The 17,136-nt window shown below is 49.8% G+C and overlaps 1 protein-coding gene across 3 annotated transcripts in view; it reads right to left on the reverse strand.

Annotated features, from left to right (window-relative positions):
• Nucleotides 1-17,136, reverse strand: part of MCM3AP (minichromosome maintenance complex component 3 associated protein) — a 40,238-nt gene that overhangs the window by 7,064 nt on the left and 16,038 nt on the right. For all 3 annotated transcript variants that reach the window (XM_031461104.2, XM_031461094.2, XM_031461099.2), the window contains 10 exons: nt 13,961-14,092; nt 13,562-13,675; nt 12,135-12,287; nt 10,902-11,099; nt 9,079-9,147; nt 8,846-8,980; nt 7,412-7,565; nt 2,456-2,714; nt 2,152-2,246; nt 609-999 (listed from right to left, as the gene is read on the reverse strand). In XM_031461104.2, the coding sequence (XP_031316964.1) occupies nt 609-999; nt 2,152-2,246; nt 2,456-2,714; nt 7,412-7,565; nt 8,846-8,980; nt 9,079-9,147; nt 10,902-11,099; nt 12,135-12,287; nt 13,562-13,675; nt 13,961-14,092 (1,700 nt within the window). The remainder of the gene's footprint in view (nt 1-608; nt 1,000-2,151; nt 2,247-2,455; nt 2,715-7,411; nt 7,566-8,845; nt 8,981-9,078; nt 9,148-10,901; nt 11,100-12,134; nt 12,288-13,561; nt 13,676-13,960; nt 14,093-17,136) is intronic.

The raw sequence follows: 17,136 nt of genomic DNA on the forward strand, positions 1-17,136 counted from the left end.
CCAGGTGAGCATGAACAGCCCTGTTCCCTCCTAACAGCATCAGCAAGGGGAGGGGCAGCTTCCTCACGGCACAGGGATCCACAGAGTCTGCATCAGAACAGCCCAAAGGCCTGACTCGGGCACAGCCAGAGACAGAGAACGAGCTTCTGATGGAGAAGGAAACCCAGTGTTAAGGCAGCACCGAGTGCCGTGGCCCCGCCGGAGCCAGCAGCGTGAGGACAGCGCTGCCCCGTCCCCATGCTTTTTGCTCCCAAACCCTGTGGTGCAGACAGGATGGGAACTGCTGTTAATTCAGAAACTCCAGGCCTTGGATTCGGCACTCTTCCTGACACCACTTGCCACCTCCCCGCCGAGGCTGAGCAGATACCCACAGACTGTGGTGGGTGGTGAAGGGCCAACAGCTCCCACTCCACAAGCCCAGCCCCTGAACCCCAAGGCCAGTGAGAACGGTGTAGTGTGGGCGGGGTGCACAGTGGTGGCGGTGGGGCTACAAACCTCATGCTGGTGCCCAACACCCACCAGACTGTCTTTCCAGCAAGAAAGGAGATGGGGAACTTGGCTGCCCCTCCACTCCTTCCCACCCGGTAACCCTCGGCACAAGCACGCACCCCCGGGGGGCGGAAGGTCCATCTGCGGAAGCTGGAAGCCAAGGACGGCCTGCTTCAGCCAGGCCAGATGCTCCGGGGTGTTCCAGTGGAGGTGAGGAAGCAGCTGGCTGCCCCCTGCCTCAGCGAACTCGGGGACAGGCCAGGACAGGTCACAGAGCTGCTCGGAGGACGCTACAGAGGCCAGGAAGTGCAGCACGCTGTTGAACAGCTCGATGACCACGCTGGGCTCCTGCGAGGCCAGGCCGCCCTGCCGCCTCTCTCGTCTGTCGTGGAAAAACCGGCCACTAAACTCCCGACTAACCCCGTCTTCCACGTACTGAACAAGGGTCTGGCAGCAAAGGTCAAGAGCACAGGGGCAGTGGGAGACCAGCCATTGCACAGCCTGCAAAACCTGAGAAGCAGAGACAGTTGGAAAGATCTGGGTGAACAATTCATGCTGTTTTCCAGGAGTGCCCCCCCCACCCCACTGCTGCCACAGCAGTGCCACCGGAGCACCAGCATCTCAACCGCTCCAGGAAGCGGGGCAGAAGCGTCTGCTGCAGTTGCCTTTGGTCTCCCAGAGCCTTAGAGACCCACATGGGGGTGGGGGGGGACCCAACTGGGGCTCACGTTCCCCCATCCCCGAGGAGTGTGGCCTACAGGATCCCCCCGGAAGGGCCGCGGACGTAAGGGAAAGCAGCCCTGCACATCCCCTTCACCACAACAGAAAGGGAAACCACATCTCCCCGTTCTTAGTAGGATCAACAGCTTCGCTATGTGCCTGGCTGCTCACACCCTGTAGTTATCTTTCCTCTTTCATGACTTTTATTTTAATTCCCAGGACTTCTTTCCCTAAATGTAATTGTCAGCACAGACTTCCTTTTTTAAAGAAAACTTCTGATAACATAATTTCTTCGTATTCCAAGAACAATCACCCTACAAAAATAATTACATATCTGACCTTCAGATATAAGACAAAAACCGTCGTATTTTAAATCCGTAACAACAAAGCCGCTAAAAGATAATGTACATGAACAATTTAATTTGTTGCAGATAGCAGGACTATGGGCAAATTTTATCTTTTATTTTGATTTCTGCTTATGTTTTTAGAAAGTTACCTATCAAAATATAAAATTAAAAATGCAAGCAGTAACATACACTAAATTCAAGATAAAGCAAAAGAGGAAAAACTAAAATACCTTGTTGGACCTTTAAAAATGATGAAACCTTCTACAAAACAGAAACCGACTCACAGACATAGTAAACAATCTTATGGTTACGAGAGAGAGCAGGTGGGAAAGGATAAATTTGGGAGTTTGAGATTTACAAATGTTAGCTACTATATATAAAAATAGATTTTAATAAAAGTTTCTTCTGTACAGCACAGGGAATTATGTTCAGTATCTTGTAACACCTTTAACGAAAAAGAGTATGAAAACGAATATATGTATGTATACGCATGCCTGGGACACTGCTGTACACCAGAAATTGACACATTGTAACTGACTGTACTTCAATTTAAAAAAACGAACATTTAAAAAAAAAAAAAAAGATGAAATCTTACCTTAGTTGTGCCTTGCAAATTAATGGAATCAGGGATCTCGATAATACTATAATCTGAAATCAGCTTAGCTGAAACCAAATCCTGTAGCATTAGACCTTTAAGAGAAACAGATGGAGGTCACCTATCTTCTGCTCGCAAGCCTGTACACACGCTGAGGCATCTCACTGCCCTGACCCTGCCCTGCCCAGCTCCCGTCACTGCAGTGGCTGCTGTCACGAGACTCCCGACACCTCACTTTCTCAGACCCTGGGCTCCACCCACTTAGTAAACATGCCGGTCCATAAACGGGGCAGCTTTCACAAACCATCTTCCCCTTCCTTCTCCACGGCGGCCCCTCCCGGACTGGGCACAAGAACCACCAGCGGAAGCGCAGGCTGGAAGGGCTTCGCCTGCAGGAGCTGCTTGATCTGCAGCAGTGCCGACAGCCAGTACACGTCTTCCTCCGCCATGTCCTCGCTCTTCACTTTGGGCGGAAGCAGCAGCATGAGCCCACTGGCTCCCAGGAGCTCCTTCTGTGTCTCTGCCGCATCGAGGACACAGTCGCTAAGAGCGCCACGGGCCACCTGGAACATCAAGATAGACGCACCCAGGGACAGGTCAACAGTGGCCATCAGGCGGGGCTTCGGGACAGTGGAATAGAAGGATGTGGAGCTCACCTCCTCCCACAAATATATCAAAAACAACTACACAGGGAACAATTTTAGCAGAAAATCCACTGCACTCTGGCAGAAGATCTTATACTAGCAGGGAGACAAGAGGAATCCCCATGGAAAGAGCTGGGACGGGACCTGCACCCCAGGGAAAGAGTGATGAAGGAGGGAATGATCCCTCAAGCTGGGAAGCCGCTTCACCAGCGGGAAGACCAGCCAGGACGGAAAGGGAGCTTCAGAGGCTCAGAGGAGAGCACAGCAAAACAGAGAGGACCCCAGACGGCCCGCTGTGCTCCCCAGCCCAAGCCGCGAGCCTGCCGATGAGCAGCAAGGCCACCTGCAGAGCACAGGGGCCCACGTTCAACACCTGCAGCGAGAAAGAACACACACACGTGTGTATAACTAAATCACTGTGCTGTACACCACGTACACCAGAGACAAACATAACACTGTAGATCGACTATGTTTCAATAAAAAATAAATTAATTAAAACAAAAAAACAGTGAACCTCAGCCCCAGAGCGCACACAGCCAAATGCTCACTGCACTCTGGGCCAGCCTCCCCCCAGAAGGCCAAAAAGTAGTACAAGAAACTGGTGGGTCCACAGGTAATTCAGCCCCTGGCTGGAATTGTGTTTGAGCAACTTAATCTAACCGTTACGTTAAACAAGAGTACAAACAGGTAAGCCCATAATGACAGGGAAGCGGAGAGGCAAGCCAGCAGCCGAGAAGGGGTTCCTACCCACCCCTGGAGAGCTGTGCAGAGACAGAACGATCACACTGGGGCAAGGACGCCGAGGAAGCCACACTGACTGGTTGCAGCCACAGTGAGGAAGGACCAGGCCGGCTAGGGCTGCAGAAGGCCTCGTGCCCAAGGCTCCAGGCCCGGAGGAAGAGTCACACATGGTGCAGTGGCCCACAGGTCGTCCACTCACCTGCAGGTGGCCTGTAAGCACAGCCTTGCCCCTGGGCCCTGGGCCGGCGTCCCGTCCTGAGGCTCCAGACACTAGGGCGTTGTCAGGCACAGAGGAGGGGACTTGGCAGCAGGCACCCTGAGAGTGCCAGCAGCTGCCTGAGGAAGAGACAAGTCCTTCCAGAGAAACCAAATAACCCAGGGAATAGACACCCAGATCCTGACATCTGGGGGTCCCCCCAAAATGGCTGGCCAGCCATTTCAGTTACCTGACCTCAAACAAGAGCTTACGACCAGCCTTTTAGGGCCTCACTCAGGTATTGGCAGCCTCAGATAAGGTGTCTGAGGAGAGCCTCCAGCATAAAAGGGAGACTAGAATAACAAAGAAATAGAAACCCAAAGTAAACAGATAATGCATGAAACATAAGAAAACTTACGCAAAAATCCTAATGTCCTCTGAGGAGGTGTCCAGAAATAATCACAAGATGATATGAAAAAGTCAAGTAAGGGTAAGAAAAACGGACTCTATGTGGAATAAAAGGCCCACAGAACATCTGGAATATAAAGTCAAGGAAGTCTCCCAGAACACGGTATGAAAAACAATTAGAAAGCGGGACAGAAAGGATGAAGAGGAGCAGAGGCTCAACTGATGCGGTCAACAACAGTCTAACAGGAGTCGAAGAGAGAACAGAAAAAAGCAGAAGGACGGCAGGTATCATTAGGAAGCCAGCACATCCCTGAGGTGGAGCGAGTCTCCAGCCTGCGGGTACCCACCACGCCCAGGTGACGAGGGAGGGAGTCGGCGCCAGCGCACACCCAAGCAGACTGCAGGGACAGAGAGCCGCCTCCAGAGAAACAAGCCCAGGCCACAGAGAAAGGAACAGGCCCAGTTTCAGACATCTCAACAGCAATGCTGGACGCCAGGTGACAGCAGAGCAAAACATTTTCAGACAGGCAAGGACTCAGAAAATTCTCCTCCCGTGCAATCTTTCTTAGGAGGAAAGTGGAAAACATGCTCCATCAAACAAAAGACTAAACCAAGAAAAAAATCTCACTGCTGCCGCCACCAGCAGCAGCACTGTCAGGCATCACTCTGAGGCTGTACGTAAAACTCAGCTCCTCCTCAAGGGGACCTCTGCCTGGTGCCACCACAGCGCAACTGTATGGCCTGAGGCAATTTACTGTAACTCCTCTGAGCCTCAGTTTCCTCCTCAGTAAAAGTGCCCATGCCCAGAAGACACTCAAAAACACAAGGAACTCGCCCAAGGTCCGAGTGGGAGGTGGAAGAGCCGCACTGTGCTACTGGCATGGAGGCCCCAGCAGCAGCCACACCCAGGGACACGCTATCAGCTTGAGGAGAGCAGGAGGATGGCCCCTTCTGAGAGGGAGGGGTAAATGAAGCAGCAGAACACCTGGAAAGCTCTAAGACGCATACAGCCCACCTGCCGCACACTTAGGGGAATGTTAATGAGAGATGAAGGTAAAACTACCAAGGTGAGGTAATGAGGCAACCCCCACCTGCAAAAGATGAAGACACGTAGTCACAGGACACTTGCTGGTTCTGGGACAAACAGCTTTCACCCAGCCACCAACGTGTGACACCACTTACTGAGACAATATGGAGTGGAGCCACCCTGGGGAGCACCCTGGGGAGACGGGGCAGGCTGCATGGGACCGTGGTGTCAGAGTTCACGCCTCACCCGGGGGTGTGCAGCCCCACGGCGGCGCCCACGGTCCCACCTCCTGGTGCTGCGGTCCTTGCGCAACCACCTGCCCGGAGCGTGGGCTGGGCCCAGTGACACACTGCTGACACACAGAGTCAAACAAAAGCGATGGGAAGCCCCTTCTAAGACGAGGTTACAAAGGGACTATGACACTTGTTCAGCTCGTGGAGGTCGGCTGCCCTGTCGTGAGCCGCCTCACGGAGAGGCCCAGGCGGCAGGCAACCGAGGAAGCCCCTGGCCACGGCCGGCCCGCAGTGAGAGCAACCTCTCCGAGGAGACTGGAGCCACGGCCTACATCCTGAACTCTACCTAGTGGCAAGTGCTGAGCCAGAGGCCTCACCTAAGCCGCACCCGGACTCCTGCCCCAGGAAACCATGAGTGACAAATGTTTGTTATTTAAAGCTGCTACATGTGGAGGTAATTTGTTATGTGGCAATAGATAACTAACACGCTGATTTTAATGAGAAGTCAGCAGAGAACATCTCAAGTGGATAGAAAAATGGCAGTGTCAGCACGTGACATCCTGGGGAAAGGGCCAGGAGGGGGCAGGGGCCGTGATTTCTCATCATAAATCATGTGGTGCTATCTGACTTTTTAACAACATCAAAGTATTACTTTGACTTAACTTAAGAATAAAGGCAAAAAGAACAAATTACTTATCCTGTAGGTAAAGTCTGACTTTATCATCATAGTCAAAAGGGAAGAATATGCCTCAAGATGTTTCTGCTCTCCCTGAATGGTGAGAGCACAGATGGCTCTTAACTCTATACTTCCTCTATGTTTCCTCATATGTTTGAAGTTTTACACATGTATTACTTTCACATTTAGGAAACATGATAAATAGTATTAACACGGAAAAAAAAATGAAACAAAAGCCCTATAATCAAACTACACTTTGAAGAAGTTCCAAGGACAGAGGACGTGGACTGCAGTGTCGCATGCAGATGTCCGGGCATGCCACGAAGGGGACTCTGTTAGGAAGGGGAGAGGCCTGGAGCGGAGGCCTGCCAGTCAGGGCATGGCAGGAGGGGCGACTTCCACCGAGCCCTGCTCTGAGCCTGCAGCCCAGACGGCCCTCACGAGCCTCTGACGCAGTGGTCAGCACACTGTGGAAGGCACAGGCCCAGCTCAAAGATTCGGCAGGAGGAGCAGCTATTAACACTAGATCTGCTCAACCCTGAAGCCCACACTTCCTACCTGCACTGCTCTTTTTTCTAAGTCAATAAAATACACATCTGGTTTCATTTCTGAACACACGCAGTAAGACCTAAAATTCACTTATGCAGGTTTGAATCTAATGAGGAAACAGGTTCTCATTAAACAAGAATCTCTCAGGGAATCAGTTAAGCTCAGTGTTGTACAAACACCTTAAAGAACAAAAATAAGACCTTATAATCCAAACCTGTGGACAACCTGAATGTAAGACAAAAACAACTAACCTGAAATGCCCAATATTGAACCTATGTACCAGCTGGGACCAAGGCAGAGAAAACTGCACAGGATTAAAATCCATCCATCTTTTGGTATGACCTAATGTGCCAAGAAGCCATTGAAGCAAAGATGTCAGCAGCTGGCAAACCACGTGAGCTGTAAAGTCACTGCATTTTTGTGTAATGTTGTCTCTCATCCCTCCTGGGTTAATTACCAGAGACCCATGTTGTTCAGAGCTTCTGAATTATGTGCAGAACGCATTTTTCAGGACGGTTCTGGGTTTTCATCAACTTCTCAAAGAGGTCCATGACTCAAGGGAGTTAGGACTCACTGCACTCCTGAGAATCTAGTTTGGTCTCACACCAAGCAGGTGTCCATGAGATGTTGACAAGATGTGAGGAGGAACAGACATGACACTTGCTTCTGAGCCTCCCACACTGTTTCAAAACCACTCCAGGGCAGTTACATGATTGTAGTGGTGTGTGGGAGTGAGTGCAAATAAGAAAATCAAGGGAGTAAATACACAAAGTGACTGTCACTCACCTTTATACACACACTGACGGAAATTGTCCGATCCCCTTTGCTGCTGAGCGTGTTAAAGAGTGTGAGTGTCTGGATCCCACCAGCATCGTGGTCTGTGTCATCCACTGAGCCATCACCTCCCATGAACTTGACTTTTAACCAATTTGCTAGAACTCTGTGAATAAAGGAAATAACATGTGAAGAAGAGTCTAATTCTGAATGTGAACTACGAAAGAGAAGAACCACACAGATGCAGATCCGCCAACAACAAACCTGACTGTGAAGCTGAGGCATCTGGACAAAACAGGCTGTGATTTAAATGGAGTTAGGAATGCTACTGGGTTATGTATTTGGGGACGAGGAGAGGGCACTTATTCTATAGTGATTTAAGTTTCTGAAGCACTAAAAAGATTTTGAGCACTAGAAAAGGTCTTCAGAGTTTACCATACAACCTAGCAATCCCACTCCTAGGTATATAACCAAGAACTGCAGACCTGTGTCCACGCACTTACACACGAATGTTCGCAGAAACACTATTCATGATAACCAAAAAGTGGAAACAACACAAAATGCCCATCAAATTATTAACAGAGAAATAAAATGTGGTATGTTCACATAATCAAGTATTCAGCCACAAAAACAATGCAGGACTAACACATGCAACAACATGAAAGAACCTAGAAAATTTAGGCTAAGTGAAAGACGCCAGTCATAGAAGACCACATATTTTTGGGTTCCATTTATGTGAAATGTCCAGAATAGGCAAAGGCATAGAGACAGAAAACAGATCAGTGGCTGCCAGGGACCAAGGGTAGGGAGGAAAGGAGTGACTGCTAGTGGGCGTGGGGTTTCTTTTTAGGTGAAACAATATCCTGCAGATAGACAGTGGTGATGGTTATACAACTGCCCAATTACCCTAAAACCAATGAATGTGCACGTTATGTGGGTGAAATTGATGACATGTGAATTACATCTAAAGAAAAGTAACATGTTCTGTAGTTGACTTAAAAGTACGGTTTCTGGAAGCAATTTGGTTACAGGAAATAATGCCATGTCAACTTTTTGGATTTTTTTTTAAATGCCAAAAGCTAAACTATAGCAAACAAACTAAACTGTCTTCCCCATGAGTACGAATTACAGCAGACTCAAACCAGTGAACCTTAGCATAGCTTTACACAAAAATCAAGTCTTAAATATTTTTGCACAAAGACTGTTGCCAAGTATACAGAACAAAAATGTGAACAATCCAAAGCATCAACTTCAAACCACAGAAAAACAGCCTGCAAGACTAAGCAAAATGAAAGCACGCGTCAGGGCACCCAGCGTGAGAGGGGAACGCGGGTCCAACACCCACACCCTTGTGCACGCCGCCCTGCTGCCCCTCGCTCTAGAAGTCGCCCCACCGCCCAGGCCGCTTGCTCGGCAGCAAGCCCGTCAGAGGGACCCCGTCCTGACCTGCCAGGGCTCCCTGGGGGCTGCTCTTCTCCATCCGGCAACATCAGCACCAGCTTCCAAAACACACGCTCCCGCCTCCCAGGGAGGTGCTTGGCCACGAGGGACGGCAGGTCCAGGGGCGCCCACGCTGCGTCACTAGAAAGGACAGAGCACCACAGGTGAGCCACTGTGCCAGGCCCCAGGCAGGGCGGCACACACAGCGGGGGAGCACACACGGTGGGGGCGGGTCAGACCTCAGCAGGCGCTGGTGGAAGTGCTGGACCTTCATCTGGCGCTCCACCTTGTTCCTGAGCCACCGTAACCTACAAAGAAAGGGCAGCACTGAGCCTGCTGAGCCTGCTCAGTGCCTGCGGGATGAACCTGAGAAGCATCCACTGATGTTCTGAGTGCAAAGTAATTGGCTAGTGAGCGTCTCCTAGTGGGAACACTTTGGAGACCAAGAGGACTTTTTCTGACAAATAAACAGTGTAGTCAGAGGACTCGTTCACTCCACAGATACTAAGCAGTCTTTCCGAGATCCCCCAAGCACGGACGATCAGCACTCAACAGACAGAAACCCTCCCTTCCAGGAGGCACACTGTCAGAGAAGGGCCTGTCAGGGGGCGGCCGGGCAGGCGCCGGGGCACGCCGTGGACTGACACGGGGTGGCCAGAGGTGATACATGACAAAGACCTGAAGGAAGGAAGGGGAGCCAGCGTGACGGTTCTGGGGCCGTTCCAAGTCAGCAGTGGGCCTGGTGTGTACACAGAACGAGCCCAGGCTGGGGGGCAGCCAGAGGGTGGCTGTGGGCCACCACAAGGAACTCAGGGAGCAGCACACAGGGGCGTCAGCTAGAGACGTGAGGTGGCCCGACCCTGTTGTGGTGGTGAGGACGCCGGGGTGTATGGCCAAGGGCAGGAGCCAGCAGACAGACAGGTGCCTATGAGAGAAGGGCTGGCAGCAGACGTGGTGAGCACAGGTGGGTGAGTCCAGGGTGGCCAGCCTAGCGAGGGCAGCTGGCACCCTGTGAGCCACAGGAGGCACTGAGCATGGCAGATGGAGCTGGTTAAGTTCCCACACTGAGCTGGGGACAAGGGCAGAAGCCTCGGCTGAAAGGAGCTGTCAGCATGCAGGGTGGAAAGGGGGAGGGGTGGACGGGAGACTAGGGGGCAGGGGCTGCGCTGGAGGGGCAGGGAGGGGGCAGAGAGCCGTCCTGATGCAGGTGAAGCAGCCCCGTCTGCAAGGAGGCCAGGCAGAGGCCACCATGGGTCAGAGAGAACCCTGAACGCCCTGACCACCCTGCTTACAGATGCCAAGAACAGGCAACCACATGAAGTTTGTTGTTAGAGCCGAACGAAACCCATGGAGATGGCTCTCTGAGAGAATGTCCTGTGACAGCCCCGGGGAGGACGAGGTGTACCTCAAGACCCCAGCACGGGGGCTGCTGCAGCCCCTTCCTCAGGCCCCCACTGGGAGGCCCCCCCCTTGAGAGGTGACAGTGGTGTGGCCTGAAGAGAGAGGACACACCCGGCACGACCAGGGTTAGGCAGCTGAAGCAAGGGCCCGAGCAGGGAGCCGGGTGTGCTCAGGGTGATGGGAGGAGAGGCAGGGAGGGCCATGCCTGGGGGATGCAAGGCAGGAGCCCTGCGAGTGGAGTGACCAGAGGGTGCGAGCAGGAGTTGCTAAAATGCTGCCGCAGAAGACAAAGGGCAGCGTGAGCGAGGCAGCAGCGGGAACGACAGAGAAGCAGAGGGGACAGGTGGGGAGGAACAAGGTCCTTGGGGGCCTCTGGCTCCACCACCGAGTGTGCACGGGATGTGTCCTTCAGCCAGGGAGGCGAGGAGAAAGGTAAGTCCAGGGAAAACTTGATGAGCAGGACCAGGAGTGTTTTAGGGGAAAATGCGTGTGAACTCACGGCGGGGAGAGCAAGTCGGACGTCCACAGTAACCTGCATCTGTCTCCACCTTCCCAGACTCCACCTGCCTTCCTCATAAACACACAAGGTAATCCCCGCTCTTTCTAAAGCCGGCTGGGGCAACTGGGGCAACTGGAGGCCCTGGGCAGGCTGGGCACTGACCTGGTGCAGGAGATGCCCACTTTCCCCGCATGGCCCAGGTCCAGGAGGCCCTTGGCCAGGTTCTCCGCAGCAATGGGGCACTCTGCGCTGGGCGCCAGAGCCTTCAGCCGGTCGTTCACGTCCACACAGCAGGGCGCCGCCGGGAAGGCCCGCATCTGGCGCCTCAGTTTCTTCCGGGCGGCAACAGCTTCCCTCCACCTGGAGCACAAACCAAAGCGTCATCACTGGGTGTTTTCACGGTTCAAACACCTCCAGCTTAAAACGCAAAAAACGGTTTCTGGCAATACGTTCAGGTCTTTTTCAGCTAGAGAGAAAGCCACGTGAAAGTCCACCAGTGGGGTCACTCGTGGTGCATTCTGGCAACGCCACACCTCAGTGCAGGAGGGCCACGGAGCTGCCGCAGTCAGGCCTCCGCCTCGTGCCAAAGGGAGTTGGGAAAAGCTCAGCACAGGGGAGGGAACGCGTGCCCACCGTGCCGAGCACCACACAGAGGGCAGAGGTTTCTGGCCGGGCACACAAGCAGCTGCTGCTTCCGAGGAGGGAGACAGAGTCTCGGTGGAAGGGGAACTCATTCCTCACGGAACTCCCTTGTATACAGCTGCAGCTGCCAAGTGCACTGCTCCTTATTTTAAACGTTATTGTGAAATGAATCACAACATACATAACACACGTGCACCCATCTTAAAGATTCACGACAAAGCGAACACCCACACCTTCCTGTCCAGCTGAGGAGCGGTGGCCGGACCTACGCTTGCCGCCCACAGCCCCAGTCAGTCACGTGCCCTCTCGCCCCACAGGAAACCGTCACGCTGGGTTCATGTCACTGTTCTCCGTCCTTCCTTGAGGGTTAGACTACTGTACACAAATCCAAAAGAGCCTACTGAGTGTGACATTCACTGTCTGTTGCACATATTTCCCTAAGAACTGCTGCTTGGCATCACACATCATGTTTCTGAAATTCATCCACATGCGTGTGTGCAGACGTAACCTGGCTTGTTCACAGCCACCTCAGTGCGTCAGCACACAGGGTAAACAACAGAAAGCTGCCTGTGAGTATCTGTTGAAATACAGACCCGCCCCCTTCCCAGTCTAATTCCTCATTTATCCCCTTAGTTTATACCCTTCAGGAAGCAACCTGTTATGTGTGGATGATTAACTGTTTCTGAAAGTATAATCTTTGTAAAAGATTCTCCCTGTGTACGCTGAGTTCATCCATAAGGACATGGCGCTCACCGCTGGAGATACTTGCAGAAGCACTGAAGTTCCTGGAGGGTCTCTTTTGCAGTCTGGAAAATTTCCTCCCCGAGAAACAAGCCCACCAGGCTGGCACAGACATCCTCACAGCAGCGGGCCATGCGGACTCTCTGGTCTGTCTCCACTGCACTCCTAGGGAAGAGGGCAAGTGCATGGGAGACGCTGCACCCAAGACCCCACGCCGAGGGCTTGCCTCAGAAGTGCAGGAGTCCACGTCCTTGATACTGAAATGTAACGATGTCTTTGCTGCAAGAAAAGCTTTAAGATTTTCACTTTATATAATGCACAGACATCTGGCAAGACAGAGGAAAAGGAACTAAATGGCACAGGATGCCAGGTTACAGCTCCAGCAGGGCCCTTATAAATAGGCAAGAAGCAAATATTTACCTTAAAAAAGTAGTTAGAAATTTTAATTTTTAAATGACCATTAAGATAATGAAGTATCTTCTCATCAGCAATATCTGATGTTTGCAGTTAGATGAGCCTCCACTACTTGATAGGGCAACCGCTGAGGCGGACAGACTAAGGTCACGTGTCAGCGGTCAGTAGGTAAACCAGCGTCTGAGAGTCCTATCCGCCAAGGGAGCACAGAGGCCTTTACCCAGGGTGTTTAGGCACAGGGGGCACAGCTCAGTGGTGGAGCGTGTGCTTAGCATGCACAAGGTCTTGGGTTCAATCCCCAGTCGCCCCACTGAAAAAATAAAGATGGACAGACGGATGGATGGATGGATAGACAGGTAGGTAGATAGATATCCAAAATCAAAGACACTTAAACAGGCAAGACCCACTTCCAACAGCAATCCGCTGCGGTGGGTGGGACAGCCCTGGGGTTCCCTGCATGTCAGTGAGTCCTGGGTCTTACTCATCTCCTAATGCCTCTCCCCAGGATTAAGAACAGACAAATACCCATCACTGTGAGGTCTCTCGCTTAGACCCCCAGTTAATGGAAATGGAAAGAAACTAATTCAACAGCATGCTCGCCTCCTGTGTTCCCCACCCGCACCGGAGGCGGCAGGGCTCTCAGGGGAGCTTAAGCCCAAGGACAGATCTCCCTGCACAACTGAACTTGTTTTTTCCCTGAAGCCTGGCATTGAAACTAATGACGTTCTTAAGTGAGATGATACAAGGAAATCTTCTAACGTTCAAAATAAGTGAAAGGATCTTCTACTTGAGAAAAACTAACGGCCAGTAACCTGAGTGGAGAAGACCACCAGCACGTTCTCCCACTAACAGACATGTCCTCACGCCCCAGGCAGGGTCCACGGGAGGATGAGTGGGAAAGAGAGGCCCTCTCTGGAAGCAGGGACAGCATTTCAGTGTTTGGAAAATCAGAAGATACGCTCTTGTCAAGACCGCGCTTCGACAGCCGTCCTGCTCCCTCCAGCCCAGGCCGGCGCTGCACTCACTTCAACTCCTGGGAGCAGGTCTCCCTCACACACTCCGTCACCACGAGTTCCGTCAGCTCTGCGGCCAGGCCCTGGCCCAGCTCGGTCAACAGCAGTTCCCTCTCTTGTTTCAGCCTAAGGGCAGGATGAAAAGGGCAGGAGAGCTGAGTGCTGCACACTCTGGGAGCTCGCACGCGGGGTCTGCGCTGTGCCGCCGGAGTGGCAGGCCTGACTCCCTGGGCGCACCACACGGCCACACAGCCACCCCGCTCCAGCTCCCGCGGCCACAGTGCCTGAGGTGCGGGCTGAGCACAGGCCTGACCCCAGCGCAGGGGACCAGGCGGGAGTGGCCAGGCTAGGGCGGGCTCCCCAACGTCCACACCCCGAGCCCTGTGTGCTGCGCAGGCACAACGCACTCACCTCTCCTCTTCGGCCCGCCGCCTCTCCTCCTCCTTCCGCTCCCGTTCCTTGGTCACTTCTTCGGTTGCAATGTGCCTCAAAATGCCCGTGGTTGCAGCTGTTAACAGCTCCTCCATAGCAGCACTGGCAACCCTAATGGAGCAAACAGATATTGTTCTGAATTTTAGAATAACTAAAAGCTAAGCAAATCATATCACTAAACTTCAAACACCAGCAAGGAAAAAAACACTTATTAGCCTTTTAACATAAAAATCAAGCACATAGTTACACACAATCTATCAAAAATGACTCAGAAAGAAACAGAAAATCTGAACAGACCCACGATTAGTAGAGTTTGGGTGTTAAAACCCTTCCCAGCAAAGAAAAGACCACATTCTACCACACACTTCAAGAACAACGCCAATCCTTCTCAAACTTTTCTTAAAAATGAGGAACAAGGAACACTTCCTAACGAATCTGTAAGGCCAGCATTCCTTGGCCGGATACCAAAGCCAGACACAAACACCACAAGAAAACGACACACCAGTATCCCTTATGGATACTGAAGTAAGAATCTTCAACAAAGCACTAACAAACCAAAATTAAGCAATTATATTGAAAGGATTATACAACACAACGGAGTGGTATTCATCCATGGAATGCAACAGTGGTTCAACAAGTGAAAATGGCTATAACACAATCACATTAATAAAATGATCGCCTCCATTAATGAAGAAAGAGCATCTGACAAACTCAACACCATTTCATGACAGAAGCACTCGATAATTAGAAAAAGAGGGGCATTTCCTCAAAATGATGAAGACCATACATGACACATCCACAGCCAACACCGCCTTCCGCGGTGGAAGCCAGGAAGCTTTCCCTCTAAGACCAGGAACAGGGCAGAGCGCCCTACTCGCCATTTCTATTCAACACCATATTGAAAATTATAGCCAGAGCAATTTGACAGAAAAAATAAAAAACATCCAAACTGGCAAGGAAGAAGAAAACTATGTGTATTCACAGGTGACATGCTCATATATAGAAAATCCGAAGGAATACACTCAAAACCTATTATAAAAAAAATTCAGCTATGTTGGAATGTAAGGATCAATACACAAAACTCAATGCCATTTCTGTATGCTAGCAACAAATGTTCTGAAAGTGAAATTGAGAAAAAATTTCATTTACAAAAGCAACAAAAAGAATAAAATAATTAGGAATAAATTTTACTAAGGAAATGAAAGACTTGTACAATGAAAATTATAAAACACCACTGAAAGAAGTTAAGGAAGACATAAGCAAATGAAAAGACATCCGTGTTCATGGATTGAAAGACTTAATATTGTTAAGACGTCAGCACTACCCAAAGCAATCTACAGACGCAACGCAATCACCAATAAAACCCCGACGTAACTTTTCGCAGAAATAGAAAAACCCATCCTAAAATTCTCAGGGAACTTCAAGGGTCTCCAAGTAGGGAAACAGTCTTGAAAAAGAGAAACAAAGTCGAAACAAGGTTGAAGGACTCACACTTTGTGATTTCAAAACTCCATAACAACTTATTACAAAGCCACAGTAATCAAGTAAAAAACGTGGTACTAGCATGAAAACAGACATGCAGATCAAAGGAATAGAACAGAGAGCCCCGAAATCCTCATGCGTATGGTCAAATGCTTTCCAACAGGGTGCCAAGGACGTTCAAAAAGGGAAAAACAGTCTTTTCAGCATTGGTGCTGGGAAAACTGGATACCCCTACACAAAAGGAAAATGTTGGATACTTATCTTACACGATACATAAAAATGCAGTAACAATGGATCAAAGACCTAGACTTAAGAGCTAAAATTATAAGACTCTTAGGGAAAAAAAAGGGAAAATCTCCGCAACACTGAATTTGGCAATGGTTTCTTGACTACAATACAAAAAGCACAGGCAACAAAAGAAAAAATTAGATAAATTGGATTACATAAAAATTGAAAACTTTTGTTCATCAAAGAGCACCATCAAGAGAGTGAAGAGACAACCCACAAAATGGGAAGAAAACCTGCAAATCATGTGTCTGATAAGGGACTAATGCCCAGAACGGGAAAAACGCCCCGCAATTCAACAACCAAAAATATTCAAAAAAGGGCAAAAGACCTAAGCAGACATTTCTGCAAAGAAGATACACAAGTGGCCCAAATGTAATTACATAAAAAGACGTTCAACATCACCAGTCATTAAAGAAATGCAAATTAAAACTACAATGCACTACCATTTCACACATTATGATGGTTACTATTTAAAAAAAGAAAAAAAGGATAGCGTGTGTTGGCAAGAACGCAGAGAAACTGGAACCTTGTGTACTGCTGGTGGCGATGCAAAAATGGTGCTGCCACTATGGAAAACAGTCTGATGATTTTCCTCCCAAATTTTAAATAGAAAATATGATCCAGCAACTCCACTCCCAGGCAGACGCCCTTGAGATCTGAAAGCAGGGACTCGGCCACCCATGCCCCAGTGTCCACAGCAGTTACTCACAACAGCCGAGTGGCGGAAACAACGCGAGCCCAGGCGAATAAACGGAACGTGGTCGGTGTACGTGTGTACGCATGTGCACACGTTTAACAGGGTGCCACTCAGAAACAGACATGGAAATAGTGGTGAAAGACACACAACTGTGTTAACATGCGTAATGCCATTGGGTTGTGCACTTAAAAATGGTTAAAATGGTCAATTTTATTATACATATCTTACGCAGATTTAAAAAAATTATTAAGCCCATGAAAATCCTATTTAGTTCTAGCTCCGTCACATACAGTATGTACCTATCTCTAGCATTAAAAAAATGAACAAGAGTATGAACAAGATCAAGCCTTCTGTGTAAACTACATTTGTACGGGTGAAATAATGCCCTTCCATATCTTTGTGTCATTTTACGTCTACTAGGATTTTTAAAAGTCGTTTGAAATCCTTAGGGAAGTCTGATTTAGTAAATTTACCAGATTTTAATTAACTATTAACTACAAAAGTTACTTGATTTTAGAAAGATTTTTGATTGTTAAATTTAACAAGACTAGATGTTTGAAGTATTAGACAAAATCGGATATATAAAATTTATAAGTGAAGACTGAAATGCCTAAGGAAATTTCATCATGGTGCAAAATACAAATGGTATAAGATGTTTCAGGGAATTTAATCTGTCAAATTTATAAAG

The sequence above is a fragment of the Camelus dromedarius genome, chromosome 2 (genome assembly GCF_036321535.1).
Source record: "Camelus dromedarius isolate mCamDro1 chromosome 2, mCamDro1.pat, whole genome shotgun sequence".
Taxonomy (NCBI): domain Eukaryota; kingdom Metazoa; phylum Chordata; class Mammalia; order Artiodactyla; family Camelidae; genus Camelus; species Camelus dromedarius.